A 15,849-nucleotide genomic window follows, 5' to 3' on the forward strand; every position below is an offset into this window, starting at 1 on the left:
CCCACCAACAAGTCTCCCCTCACCTGTTCAGCAGCACTCATCCCCTCCTCCTCCGCCACCACCTCCTCCTGGGGTCCGAACCTCTGCCCCTGAGGCCCAGGGTAGTAGTCTCCTGCCTCAGACCCCTCTCTGCTGGTGGGTTCGCTTCGCTGCTTCTTGTTCTTCAGGATACCTCCCCCCTTCCCCTTGGGCTTGGGTTGGATAAACAGATCCTGCGCTCTCTCCTTCTCCTCCTTGTGGATGTTGTGCAGGGCGGCGTAGCTTTTCTCCGGCTTTTTGCCGTAGTCTTCCTTGTTGTGTGTCACGTAGTCGTACTTCGGCGGGCTGGGGTTCGCTGCTTCCATCGGGAAGTCTCCACGGAAAGATTCGTCCGCGTTACTTCTGGCCGTGTCAAAATTCCCGCCCTGTTGTTGCTGTTGATGATACTGTTGCTGTTGTTGTTGTTGTGGTTGTTGTTGCTGTTGCAGCGACTCCGGCCCGCGGTCGTAGAGCGGGTTGTAAAAGCGGGGTTGTACCTGGGGGTTGACGCGGGGCTGCCGGATGTCTTCGTAGTCCGAGTAGTCCTGGCTGTCAAACTGAACGTTGTCCAACCTACTGCTGGCTGGCTGATACTGCTGCGGCTGCTGATACTGCTGTTGGTGCTGATGATACTGTTGAGGCTGAGGCTGTCGGTAGACGTCGAGAGAGTCGCGTGGGTAGACGTACGTCTGTCTGCCCGTCGTCAAAGTCGCCCCGTCATCATCAACATCGTTGTTATCGTTGTTGTAATTGTTATCGTCATAATACTCACCGAACCCAAGAACCTCACCTCCTCCTCCTCCTCCTCCTCCTCCTCCGTAGTCGAGAGAGTCTTGGGCGAAGTCCATCGACACCATACCACGTGACCCTGCAGCGTACTGCTGCTGTTGTGGTGGTTGACGATATTGACCCTGACCCTGACCTTGACCGGCGCGCGTGTCTTGGTCCAGGGTGAGGCGGGGTATGTGCACCTCCTGTGCGCGTCTGTGAGCGTCCTGTATGCGCGTGCGGAGCCCCATCTGGTACGTGGTCTCTCTCTGTAGGTCTTCCTCGTCGGCCGGGTCGTAGGAGGGGCCTGTGGGGAGGGAGAGGCCCTTCACCGCCGGCTGTTGCTGCTGTTGTTGTTGTGGTTGTTGTTGTTGTGGTGGCGGTTGTTGTCCGTACTGAGGCGGTGGTTGCCTCTGTTGTTGTTGTTGTTGATTGGAGTATGACTGCTGCGCGGCATACCCCTGAGGGTTGCCGTCTCCGTACTGCTGTTGTTGCTGTTGCTGCTGTTGCTGTTGTCGCTGTTGCTGTTGTGCAGCCGGGTTCACATTATTATACCCCCCACCGTATTGCTGTTCATGGGGCTGACCGGAACCGTATCCGTAGTTCCTCCGGTTCCTCGGATCTTCTGGGTACCGATCCGGAACATTTTCCTTGTCGGCGGCCTCCCAGCTGTTGTAGCGGTCGTTGGGGTAGGCGGCCGGGTTCTGCCGGGGGGCTCCACCATACGAGTCGGCGCCGCGCGGTGGATAACCGGTACCACGCTTCTCCCCTCCACCACCACCACCAGCTTTGCTGTAAGAACCGATCATATCCGGATCAGGCCCAGACCGATCCTCGTAGCGGCTCCCTTCCATGTCGCTGTAGCGCACACGTTTCTCCGGCCCAGCCGCAGCGCCTCTCCCAGGGGCCGGGATAGAACTGAACCCCCCCTGGCTCTGTATGGCCGCCATGTCGAGCTCTCTGTAGGTCTCCGCCCGCCCCTCCCCCTCCTCCTCCTCAACTCCCTCCAGCCGACTGCTCACAAACCGGTACTCGTCTTCCTCCTCCCTGGTGAAGGTCGGAGACTCCACGTAGACTTTCCTCGACAGGGGCGTGGTCCGGTTTGAGTGATGTGCGGCCGCTGAGCTGGTGACGCCGAGGGGCGTGACTAGGGGCGTGGCTTGTGTCACTGACGTCACTTCCGAGTGTCGGGCTCGGTGGGAAAACCTGCCGCTCCCCTGCGCCGACGAGTAGCGAGAAGAACCCTGTTTTTGGGGATCCGATTTTAAGACGAACTCGACCGGTTCTTCCGGAATCTGGTCACCCGCTTGAGGTAGCGGTCGTGGATTCGGTTCTAGAAAATCGTCCGGGGGTGCGGATAATCGCTGTTCTTGGTCGCTCACTGGCTGAATATCGATCTGCTCATTTTTGATGGTATCGTCTGAATTCGAACGCTGTCTTTCAAAATCCGGTTTTACGACAAAGTCTCGGTTATTCTCCTCCGGATCCCGGGGGTTGTGATGCGGTGGTGAGGATATCGGCGGCGCAGTTTTGACGTCTGCTGCGTTGTTTGTTAGTGTCGGAGGTTGCTCAGGCTGACCCGAAAGTTCGGGAAGATTGGCGTGTGTGTTGTGTGCTGGATTAGTTCTGTCAGTGTCGTGTGCTGTGTCTGTGTCGTGTGCTGTGTCAGTGTCGTGTGCTGTGTCTGTGTTGTGGGTGGGATTTGATCTGTCTGTGTCGGGTACACTTTCACTCTCCCCGTTCTCGACAACGTTGCTGCGTTTTCCGTCGTTGTCAGCTTGACTTAGCCTGTCGTTGTTATTATTGTTGTTGTTGTCGTTCGCCGTATCGTCCTTTTCGTCAGCTCGGAAAGCAGCGTTGTTGTCGTCGTTATCGACTATCCTACCTTCGTTATTGCTGTCCTTCTCGGCTCTCACCTTATCGTCGCTCTCGATCCCCTCTAGACTGTCTTTCTCAAAGCCAAGGTCAAGGCTGTCTGCCACAACAGACTCGGTCGGCGGGGGGTGACCTTGACGACCCTCGCTCGGTGCCTCGTTTCCTCTCTGCTGCTGGCTGTTACTATAATTAGCGTCACCTGACGCCGGGTGGAGACTGTCCCTGGGTGTAGCGGTGACTGACGATGATGACGCTGCGGTGGTCAACACGCTAGAGCGCTTGGCCGTGTCCCCGCGGGGTTTGAGTCTCTGTGAGGAGTAGGGCGCCGAGAAGCGGGGGTGGGAGGCGTTGTCCAGGTGCAGCGTCCGGTCCTCTAGGGAGTTCTCGAACAATCTGGGGTTGATGACCGCGGAGCTAGAGACAGACGGCTGCGGCGGTTGGAAGGAAGATTTGGATGCTCGGGGTGACGCGCCGCTGTATGAGGTGGTGGGAGGGGGTGGTGGGTGTCTTTGGGCGAGCGGTTGGCGGGTGGCTGTCGCTGTACGAGCAGACGGATCGTCCTCTGAGGTGAGCCGCTTTGTGGGCGTGTTGTGTTGAGAATCCCTCTCGTCTCCGTCTTCTTTCTCAACCTCCGCTCTTACACTCTCTCCGTCATTCTTAATCTTATCCACGCCGGGTTTCTGCTCATTCCGATTGTCATTCCGATTGTCCCCACCCTCGGGTTGCTGGTTCTTCGTTGCCGCGCCGCTCACAGGCGATGGCGGTTTTAAGGCGTCTTCAAACCCGAAGTTCAGTGACTTTCTGGATGGGCTCCGGATCCGTGCGAGCTCCGAGCTGGAAGACCCCGCGCTTTTCACCGTGTCCCGGTCAGACTCGGCCACGTCAGACAAAACAAACGGCTGTTGGTGGCTGGGGCGGTCTGCCTCTCCCTGTGGTTCCCTGGAGTCTTTTATCTCGGAGGGTTCTACTGTTTCCTTACCGTCACCGCGACCACCACCGCTACTTCTGCCAGCGACAACAGCGACCTTCCCAGCTGTGTCGTAGTTCTCAGAATCCCAGTTGACGGACACGTCACGTCTCACCTCGCCAAATCTCGCCTCTTCAAATCTAGTGTCGTTTTTCCCGGCGACAGAATCGTTCATAGAACGTTGTCGCTTGTCTACGTCACCGCCGCTACCTCCTCGCGCCGTACTGTGGGAGACAGAGGAACCGTTCTGTTGCCCGGCCCCTTGCTTGGAATCGTTCTGTTGCCCGGCCCCTTGCTTCAGATCGGACACCAGATATTCCTCGCCTTCAAAATGTCCCGAGTCGGCATCGTCTTTGCTGTCCACTTTCCCCCAAGACACTCTCGCTTTCTCCTCGGGTTTTGCAGATGTCTCAATTGTATTCGGATTTCTGGGTGTCTCAATTGTATTCGGATTTCTGGGTGTCTCAATTGTATTCGGATTTCTGGGTGTCTCAATTGTATTCGGATTTCTGGGTGTCTCAATTGTATCCGGATTTCTGGGCGTTTTGGATTCCTGGTTTCTGGGTGTCTTTGAACCCGTATTTCTGGGTGTCTTGGATTTTGCGCGTGTCTTGTCGTAGAGAGCCGCGTCTGCGGAATTTTCTCGGAGCAGTTTGAGCAGCTCTGGGTTGTCCGTGTGGATGGTTCCCTGTCTGCTGGCCGCGGCCCTGGATGTGGATGTGGATCTAGAGGTGAGAGGACCGCTGTGTCGGCTCATGGTCGGCCCCCGACACCTGTCCGCCCATCACTCGCCGGCTTCCCGCGCTGCTCTCACTGAAACAGTTCAGTTTTAGTAAGAGTTTTACAGCATTTGTAACACGATAAGGTCAAAATATAAGTGTCAAAGATTAGAGGTGTTACAAGAGAGTAACAAACACAAAATAGAAGGAGGGTCGGGGTAAGGTGGGGGAGGGGGGGAGGGCAAAGTGGGGTATATTATAGATAGATAGATAGATAGATAGATAGATATATAGATAGATAGATAGATAGATAGATAGATAGATAGATAGATAGATAGATAGATAGACAGATAGATAGATAGATAGACAGACAGATAGATAGATAAATAGACAGACAGATAGATAGATAGATAGATAGACAGATAGATAGATAGATAGATAGACAGATAGATAGATAGATAGACAGACAGATAGATAGATAAATAGACAGATAGATAGATAGATAGATAGATAGACAGATAGATAGATAGATAGATAGATAGATAGACAGACAGACAGACAGACAGACAGATTCTGCCTGCCATGTACAATTTATGCAGTACACAATTCTAAGCACACATAAACTAGGTCTAATTATTTCATCTTCATCACACCGACAATAACACAAGTGTACAGGTTTTTCACTTTGAGCGATGGTTTTACGGCACTTGCAAGTCACACAATCAGGTCACATCAGTGCCGGGGATTATAGGTGTTGCAAGAAGGTAACACACAAACTGACGAACGTTTTTTTTTTAGTAAGAGTTTTACGGCACTTGTAACACAATAAGGTATTAAAAATCTCCATTTAAAAAAGAGAATTAATAACCTTTAACGCTTTAACTTGCAGCGCTCCAAGGGATGGCACTACGGCATTCCAAAGACAGATTGCAGCATAAGGTCTTTGGCAATCCGGTCGCTTTTCAGAAAATTATAAGTTACAAGTTTTACAGCACTTGTAACACGATAAGGTCATATAAGTTACAAGTGCTGAAGATTAGAGGTGTTACAAGAGAGTAACAAATACAAAAAAAAAAGGAGGGGAGATAAGGACGATAGATGTTTGATAGGAAAGAAGGAGCAAACCACAGCAGAGCACCCACCAACCACCCACAAACAGAAGACATGACGACAGTTGTTTGATAGGAAAGAATTCAGGTCAAACTACACCAGAGCATCCGCCAACCACCCACAGATCACACATAGAGAAAGGAATGAACACAGATACGGTTTATTATGTATCTAGCGTAAACATTATGATTGTTGACAATGGTTCATTTAGACCCATATATTATGAGTATGATTGTTGGTTTGTTTGTGTGAGTATTTCATATGTGTGAATATATAAGATAAGATACGATAAGATAAGATACATCGTTATTGTCCAGACCCTGGCACATTGGTTTGGTGTTTCACCACGTGTACACACACACACACACACACACACACACACACACACCTACACATACACGCACACACACACACACACACCTACACATACACGCACACACACACACACAGACATAGACACACACAGACATACATACACATAAACACACACATGCACACACACGTAGGCTTACAATCACATGCATAATATAACTGAGCAGCAATGCATATGTGTATGTACGTGTGTGTGTGTGTGTGTGTATGTGTGTGTGTGTCTATGTGTGTGTGTGTGTGTATGTGTGTGTATGTGTGTGTGTGTGTATGTGAAATAGAGTGGAGAGAAAGAGAGAGAGAGAAAGAGAGAGAGAGAAAAGAGAGAGAGAGAGAGAAAAGAGAGAGAGAGAAAAGAGAGAGAGAGAAAAGAGAGAGAGAGAGAAAGAGAAAGAGAGAAGAGAGAGAGAGAGAGAGAGAGAGAGAGAGAGAGAGAGAGAAAGAGAGAGAAAGAGAGAGAGAGGGGGGGGGGGCGGGGGTTGTAAAATACTAAACAAATCGTCGGCAGAGAATTCTAACCGTCTAACTCCAAATTTTCTCGAATTGCTTTTTTCCTTAAAATAGATTGACATAACGAATGGCTACGTCCTATTAGAATCTAGAACAATTTTGACAAACAAAAGTCTTGTTTTAAAGAGAAATTCTAACCGTATATTCCGACTGACTTCCGTGACTGAAGAATTCTAACCGTCTAACTCGTTTAGGTAGTCCGCCATTGTGGATCACGGCGATAACGTTACGCTCTGAAGGAGGCGTTTGATTATAAATAAAATTCTTTTTTCCTTAAAATAGATCGACATGACGAATGGCTATGTCCTATTAAAATCTAGAACAATTTTGACAGACAAAAGTCTTGTTTTAAAGAGAAATTCTAACCGTATATTTCTAATTCGTTTAGGTAGCTCGCCATTGTGGAACACGGCGATAAAGTTTTGCTCTGATGGAGGCGTTTGGTTTTAAATAAATGTAAAATCAGAAAAAGGTTGCTTTTGTTAAAGGGTTGGTCGACTGTGTCGAGCCTGTGGAGAAAAAGGAGAGAGAAAGCAGAAGATCGTGGTCCATGAAGTCCCATCTGCGAGTGAATGGGGCCAGAGTCAAAGAGTGCACGGTTTTCTTCTTAAGTCCTGTACTTTGTTACTAGATCTAGTGTGTTCACATTGTTCTCACATGTGGGTTGGGTGTAGCAGAGGGTGAGGTTCCAGTTCAGAGAAAAAGGGTTAGGGAGGAGACTACAGCATCAAAGGTACTTAAACAGTTTCTTCGTGATCTGCCCAAGTTGCCGTCTCACTATTGCCGAAGGACTCCAGTAAGAGTAAGTTATGCTTGGAACCTGTTTTCCAGAGCTTACAGGCAATGTACCGCCGTTTGTATCAAGAAAAGTATGAGTCTTTAAACCTTCAAGTTTAAAGAGAAGATCAATGCTATGAACCTGTCATGGTTCCATCCTCGAAAAGATAGGTGTCATCTTTGTGTGGGCTTTGAGGAGGGGAATGTGGAAGAGGGGACATACAAAAAAGACAGCCCCAAAATCAAATACATGTACATCAAAATGGACCAGCAATCAGTTCTGCTATATCCACGCACCAATGCTTCTGCTTTGTACTACAAGACGAAATTGAATGTACACAATTTCACAGTATAGGAACACAATTTCACAGTATAGGAACTAGAGAGCAAGGACTGTGTATGTTATGTCTCAAATGAATGCAAAGGTGCTCTGACTGTAAATAAATTTGCTCCTTGTGTGGCTGATTTTTTTGTCATCTGATTTGACCCCAGATCATTATATTCAGATGGATGTGGTTGTATCAGAACTGCAAAGTCACAATGAGTTCTGCACTGTTACATTTCAGCTCTGTCAATGGTAAAACTGTAACATTAAAATTCCTGGAGAAGGGCTATACACAGATGGAGTTGGACAGTGCTCACAGCACATCTACTACACAGCTGATTATGTCAGGCTAATGGAAGAAAGTTGGAAAGTGAAGCCATATGTAGTCAAGTATTTGACTCATTGTATCTTTTCTGATTTCATCAAACTAACCAACCAGAGTTTACACACCAGATGGTCAAATTAAATACAAACTGAGATTTGATGATGACTGGTCACATCTACCTTTGAAGCGTGGCGAGTCCACAGACATTCTCCATAAAGACATGAAGGGACTGCCTCTGTACCAGGGTAGAAAGTTTAATTCGTCCATAGAGAACTTTAATAACACATGCAAGAAATGAAGTCTGTTGTGCCATCTGACTACCACAAGTTCTATGACAATCTAGAACTGAGTACGTCACCAGTGCGCAAGTCAAAACCCACGGTTAAGTCTAATTTGACATGCAGTGTATTGTGTTTTGGTTTATGTAGTTATTTTTAGCCAACCAGAGCTTTAGCTTCATTGGGTAGAGCATTTTAAAGCCTCATAATGGTGCTTGGACAAGAGGATAATTCATTCCTGTTGACACTGGATGCTGCTATGGTAAACCTCATCTTGATGACTTTCTATGTAAAATGTGTTATTTAATTAGGCCATACATTAGTTGGGGATGCATTATATGAGGTTTAGTTGAGCTTTAAAAAAATCATATTACTTCTAGAGTCTTCCAACCAAGTTAAACCATGTTTTTAGAGTTAGAAGCATTTCAGTTTCTTCCACTGGAGAACTGATGGGTCGCTTTTCAATCTTGCTCGACTTCGAGCCAAGACCAAAATCAACAAACCAAACAAGAATACGAGACCTTTTCTTTGCCGGTGATGCTGCTGTTGTCGCTCATAATGAATCAACTATACGAATAATCCTGAGTTTAAGAAGATTGAGATGGCTGGGCCATGTCAAGAGAATGGACGACAACCGGATTCCGAAGCAATTTCTCTATGGACAACTTGCCCAGGGAAAGAGACCAAGGGGAAGGTCAAAACTGAGGTACAAAGACATCTGCAAAAACAGATTATCTAAGCTTGGAGTAGATGTCAGCATCAGTGAAGAAATAACCGAGGACAGGAAAACATGGAGGAAAATGATAAATGAAAGAACTATTATGCTAGTGACTAGAGAGCAAGCACTGCGACAAAATCTGTACTTCAAACAGGAAAAATTGGCCATAAAAGAAGCTCCATGAAGACAATTCGTATACGGAAATTCTTCTCTGCCCCCCCCCTCTCTCTCTCTTTCTCTCTCTCTCTCTCTTTCAGACCCCTCCCCCCCTCTCTCTCTCTCAGTCCCCCCCTTCTCTCTCTCTCTCTCTCTCTCTCGCTCTCTCTCTCTCTCTCTCTCTTGTAGCTAGACAAGAAACCAATCCTTCTCACAATTTCCTTGAGAATGGAGGATCAAATAGTAGCTTTATAGTAAAAACTTAACGACGCACTTAATCTGTCGACAAGCCCATTGCCTAATTAGAATTATGTGGAAATAAAGTGCGACGTTCAGTTTTAGATATAAAAACAGTATTATTGTTAGATTCTAGATCTACAGTACTATGTAGTACTAATTAGAACTTTTATAGTAGGCTTCCTGTTGGATTGACTGCAGGTGTAGTCATTTCGAGTTGTTCGGTAACACTAACGTGTCACGATGACTGAGTTAGACGTAACGAAGCGCGTGGCGTCCCCGCCGGGTTGGAGAATTCTAAACGAACAATTCGTTCGTCGACACTTGGACGGTTAGAAATCCAAAACTGAGCGGTCTATCCGTACAACTCTGGTTTAGCACTTAAAATGATAAAATTTCGGCAATTTTGTTTTAAATACTTAAAAGTAGAGTCATGTATTCCAGTCTAGCGCATTTAAAGATAGTAAATCCCCATAGGAGCCTTTGAATTCAGTTTTTTGTCTCTCCTGCAAAATTTACGAAATCGGAGTTGGACGGTTAGAATTCTCCGCCGACGAAATGAATCCCGTATATGGAAAATACAGATTTATCTCATCTACCGTATCATAGCTTATCTTATCTCATTATAAATGTCTCTGTCCTTCCTTATTGCGTTACGTATGCTGGAATAGAAGCCTCTGACCCGAATCTTGGCACACACATACACGTCATGACAATCTACATACTAGAATTATGTCAAGATCTAGATCTACGTATAATTTTTCAAAAACAAACAAATACATGAGGAATCGTGGTGAAATCATGCGCTCGTCAAAATAATGCAAACGAAGATACTGGCATTATTCGTCCAGTTTGACAAATTGTTTTTCTTCCAGTTTTTGTTTTTGGCTCAACACCTTATATAAGTCCTTTTTTAGAAATATTAATTTTCTGTGAGGATTTTACAGGAAAACGTTGATTAAAGGAACAGCAAATGTAAAGTTTAAGTTCCCAAAGACTCTCAAGCTTTGGAAATCAACAAACTTCAGCTATTTTTATCTCCGAAACCAGGCCACCCCCACCTCCTTCAGTAGCAAATATTTCCACTTTTATATAAGCGAGATGTGGTTTTTTTAAATTGAAAGATGGTCAAATGAACAAGCTTTAAGATGATACCAATAATTCCACACGTGCAAAAATTGACGAGCACCCGATTCCAACTTGTCGTGACACACACACACACATAAAAATTTATTTAAAAAAAAAAAAAAAAAAAAAAAAAATATATATATATATATATATATATATATATATATATATATATAAAATACAGGGCAATGCCTAATGGTGAGAAGAAAGGTGTTAATATGAAGGGGACAGAATGTCCTAGCACTAGCAAGTAGTCCCAGGAAAATGTCAGCTAGGCTTCCACTTGACTTGACGTCTACTCTACATCAACAGAGATGTTTAGTTTTAGTAAGAGTTTTACGGCACTTGCAACACAATAAAAGGTCATATAAGTGCCGAATCAATAGAGATGATAAATTAATTATATATATATATTTATTTATATATACTTTATTTTTAAAAAACCCGAACTGTTTTACTTTCCTTTTTTTATTTTCCAAACTGTTTTAGCAAAAGTTCGGTATAACAACCACAGGTCAAAGGTCCCACAGGCGGTACCGTTCACTCTCTGACTGAAGCCTCAAGCCCCATTCAGCATGACTTGTCATCCACAGCACAAAATGTTTTTCTATCTGTACAGAACAAATACTTTAATGAAATCATCTAATTACTCACATTTCGATTTTGTTGTGACCGTTTGTGAATTTTTATTGCATTGTCTATTTTTAGTGAATGCATTTCCAACCTCACTGCGAGACTGTTTTTCTCATATAAATTTTTACATGTATAAATAGATATTAAATATATGTAAAATACTTTATTTTATGTACATGTATGTCAATTAATTTTTAAGATGTGATGTCTTTTCCGATGAAATGCACATTGAGCATTTTTTTTAGAAAATGGAAATGCGCAATATAGCCTTAATGCTATTTATTATTATTATTATTATTATTATTATTATTATCATTATTTTCACTCTGTTGGGCCAGACTCAGCTAAGATGTTCCAAATCCTGGGTCCCAATGAAGAGAGCACGTTTATACAGTCTCTATTGTGCATTCCTCTCTGTAAGTTCACTTCAAAGGCACACAGGTCAAAGCAGAGACTAAAACTATATTCTAAAATAGGAAAAATCATAGCACAAGATAAGGTATCTCGGCTCTATACAAGGACAACAAGATAAGGTATCTCGGCTCTCTACAAGGACAACAAGATAAGGTATCTCGGCTCTATACAAGGACAACTATGAGGAGTTCACTGAAAAAACAGGGATAGTCATAAACTGAAAATGGTGAGGGTATCAATTTTGAACACTAGTCGACTCATAACTGTACTTCTGCTCAACTGCACGATGCTGGTTGATTATTGTTGTTAGATTTCCCATCCAACAAACATAAAATAAACCACCAGTCAAACAAATGTGAAGTTATGAGTCCACAAAGTTTTAAAATTGACACCCTCACAATTTCCAGATTGTGACGATGCTCGTCTTTCAGTGGACTCCTCATGTAGAGCTATATTTTAATAGTGAAAGCTAGGACCTACGGCATACAAAAAGTGTGACTTTAGTTCATTCGGTGAAGTCTGAGCTGGGAACCCAGTGAGAGTGCATGACAAGCCCCTACTCACCGCAAACCACACAACAATGGCGCGCTACCCAGTTAGTCATTTCAGCGATCCGGATATCTGAAAATTCAGTCGGGTGAGAGAGTCACATGATAGACAGTCACACACATACACACGGGTACTGGCAGTTTAGTTTGAGTTTAGTAGTAAAGTTTTAACGGCGCTCGCAACTTCATAAGGTCGAGGATAAAGAAAGAACATTAACTGTCATTAACACTGCGGTATCTCGAGCGAGAGAGAGAAGAAGAAGAAAGAAGATAAACTCCACCCTTTCTCCTACATTACAACATTTTATGAACAAAAGAGTAAAAATTCTAAGATAACTAACGATACATGTAGCAGCAGCTTAAGCAGATTACACACATAAAAAAGGGGAGATAATGAGCCAAGCTTTACTCTGAGCCAGCACTGTTGTCATCGACTGTTTCCTGACTCAGTTTTTTGCTTTAGAAAGGATTTATTGCAATTGCGAAAGGTCATATGAGAGTCAAGGGGTGGATGTCAACAGAAAAGTCCTTACAGGGAATCAGACTTACTCTGCTCACCTCTCTAACCTCAACAGCACAAAGTCTGCTTCGACTATCAAGGCACCCGGGAAATAGCGGGTCACAAGAGAATGACAAACATACAAAAGAAGTAGAGGAAAAATGACGATAGTAAGGAAGAGGAAAGAAAAAGCAGCAGTCCCCCCTATGTTGTTCTGGCACAGTATGAGCATGACATTGATAAATCAGCCCATTTACAATTCTGCTGTGCATAAGAACATGTTAATGTCCCCCCTTTGGGAATGCTTCCTGACTCATCAAATGAAACAACTACTACAACGCCACTAAAAAGCATAAAAGCAGTTTACTTAGCTTTCTTCTGCTGGGAGGATAACTATAAAAATTAATTAGTATTTTGTCTAAAATACAAGTCAATAAAAAACAAAAGCATACAGGTGGATAACTGATTGGCACACATAAAGTCACGACACAGACAAAAGTCTAAGAAAAGACTTACAACAATTTGTAATTTAATTAACACAGGAAGCTGCTATATTTTCGGCCGCTATATATGTGTCATGACGTGGTGGAATCAGGCGCTCGTTAATTTTTCGGCATACATATTTAAAGCTTGTTCATTTGTCTTGCTTTCAGTGTAAAAAGTACCCATCCATCTTCAATAAAAATTTGACATATTTGCGATTGGAGGAAGTCGTTTGATGAACGGACTCAAAAGAATCGATCGTCAAGTCATAGTGGGAACATTGCGCACTGCTTGTGAACGGAAACCTTACTTGTTTACAATGGCGTCTTAGTTAGAAGACGGATTTTCCCAAGATTAGATCTAAACGAAACTGATGAAAAACTGAAAATAAAACAACAGCGACTTCAGACTCCTTGATATAACTGTGCACCCTTTAAACGATTCTGAACCACCGTTAATGTTTTCAAATTCGTAAGTTTAGTGGATCCGAAGTTTTAGGAGACCCAAGTGACGAACTTTCACAATTATAATATAAATAGATTTCTTCAATCGGCATTCATTTTTGAATGTGCTTGTCACTGTCCATTGTGAAAAGAAATTATTTGCAAAGTTCAAATTACAGAGCCATTTTTATGCAATCAGCTGATCTTAGAAATCGTTACCGATAGGCCACAAACACAAAAATAACGCTCCAATGAAAACTGACGATTTTCATTCAAACTATAAACAAACCAACTGAACAGACCAGCCCCCCCCCCTTCTTCTTACACTTTTCTTACACTAACACAAATCCCCCCCCCCCCCCCCCCCCCGGGGAGAAAAGTATCATGTTCTTCTCAACAGTTGGAAATTAATCACTGAAGTGAAGTCTGAGTCAGTGGAACCAACAGTCATCAATGTACTCAGAAAATTGAAGCATTAGACCGCAGTCATTTGGTTAAGCAAAAAGCGTTACGTAGGGGCTTTCGTTTTGCTTCAACTGTTGTCCTACGTCATTGTTGCCAATGGAAACAGATTGGCTTATGTATTTCCGTATATATACAAAAAAAAAAAAAATCTAAATTCTCTTTAAAAAGTTCCACGATAACAAAATAAGCCATCTTCTAGTCATGACCCTAATAACTTTCGCATGTTTCAAAATATTGCCTAAAATAGCAGTAGCAGGCACCGTTAAATAAAACCACACGAAAAACAATGACCGAGCCATTCATTCCCCCACGGAAATCGCGTATTCTGATTCAACCTGCGACGTACGGAGTTATCGCTCCTTGCCTAATGAAATGAGTTCACTTAGACATCATAATATATTCACTTGCAATTTGACCTGAAGATATTCCATCTTCTCCATCTACCATGTCTAAGTTTCTGTTTCAGTTTCTGTGTCAGTCTTTTCAGCTGGGTTTTCTTTTCTGTTCTTTGATTAGTTCAGAGTACAACACTGTTATAACAGATATACAATTTATGGCACAGGTAATCCTTGCACTTTCTTCTGAAAGCCTTTGTATGCTAATTACCGGGCAGATGTGTTGAATATGTAGATCGACTTAAAAATCCATAGCCCACTGTCAGATTTTAAATTTGTGGTTACATGAAAGTTTTAAGCTCTAGTATCCCTTTTCCCTCCCTCTCACAGTTCCCTTTCTTCCCCACCCAGCCCCACGATCCTGCCTTCTGGAAGTTCTTCAAAAGATTTGTTGTCAGTTTCTGACTGAAGTTGCGTACAGAGGTTACAAATATGTTTGCTATTTAATTGAAAGGAGTTAAAGAAAAGCCCACTTGCAACAAGTATATCATTGTTGCTGGCCAATACAAATGAAGATGCTCTGCACTCTGCAAAAGTATAAAAATATCCATTATTGGTCAGTAGGCCTATAGCCTATGTCATGTGCAATGAGTAGGACTGATCACTAACCCGCCAAATTAATTTAAGCCAAATAAGATGAAGTTCATTTTGCAAGCAGCCCCACCCTTTCATCTAGTTTTCTTTCTGTATCAATTGCCCTTGCTAAACTTGCTTCAAATTCCATAACTCCATTCGTGGAGGTCAATTCTCCTTAACTTTAAACATTTCAAGTCATTTGAGTTAGACTTTAACTTTAGACTTAATTCGTTCTAAATAAACTAAAAAAACGTAGATCTAGTGCAAGGCCTAGATCTATATGACTTTGGCATAGACCTAATTTGTTTATTCCTGAAAGCACAAATTAATCCTAGTGGTTTAAGCGAGAAATGGAACATACAAAATACGACAACACGTAAACATGGCCCGCAGTTTCCTCGTAGGAACCTGTTCAGTGTTTGTATTGTGTGTGAACATGCGTCGGCGACACTAAACACGTCGTAGTTTCAGTTTGCCTTCAAAACCGAATTAAAAGGTTAAAGAGTTGCTTTGACAATCACCTGTACAGTTGAGGATCCATGTGTCAATTTAAGATCAGGCTGACTCTCCAAAACCAAACGAAATATCCGTCATAGGAATCAAGAACAGGATAAATATTTACGCGTTGTCCCGCGCACTCAAGCACTTTATTATTCCTCCATTAACACTAGGGACGCCGGAAATGCTACCCAGAAGACATCGCGCGGTGGAGCGTGTTGCTATGGCAGTAAGCCCGAGACAGTTTACTCATCGCATTATAAAATAATAATAATAATAATAACATCATAATCTAATAAAGCAGAGATCAAAACGTTTTTAAGAATTATTATTACGTGATGAAATACTTTTGGGCATGGTAGAGTAGTTAATTTGTCTTACAATTTCTACTAGAAACTGTGCTTTGCAGTAAAACACACCAACGATTGCCTGGTCCAGCGTTTGTCTATTTTTTAAAACGAAAGCTTTATACTACATCATGTATTTATAAATATTCGTACAATAATAATATAGACAACTTAAAGGGGGGTCCGTTGCCAGAGATGCCTATAGGTTTGTAGCGGGAGGTGGGAACTTTGACATTTTTTTCATACAATAATGGAGTCTATATAATAT

General features: G+C 43.5%; 1 protein-coding gene across 1 annotated transcript; it reads right to left on the reverse strand.

Annotated features, from left to right (window-relative positions):
* Positions 1 to 23: 23 nt before the first annotated feature.
* On the reverse strand, positions 24 to 15,401 carry LOC101850864 (the record flags this gene model as incomplete). Its single annotated transcript, XM_005112948.3, is given in 2 exon segments — positions 24 to 4,441; positions 15,258 to 15,401. A coding segment is annotated over 1 exon segment (4,362 nt), but the record flags the coding sequence as incomplete, so codon positions are not given.
* Between the last annotated feature and the right edge of the window lie 448 nt (positions 15,402 to 15,849).

The sequence above is a fragment of the Aplysia californica genome, unplaced genomic scaffold, assembly GCF_000002075.1.
Source record: "Aplysia californica isolate F4 #8 unplaced genomic scaffold, AplCal3.0 scaffold01503, whole genome shotgun sequence".
NCBI classification, from domain to species: domain Eukaryota; kingdom Metazoa; phylum Mollusca; class Gastropoda; order Aplysiida; family Aplysiidae; genus Aplysia; species Aplysia californica.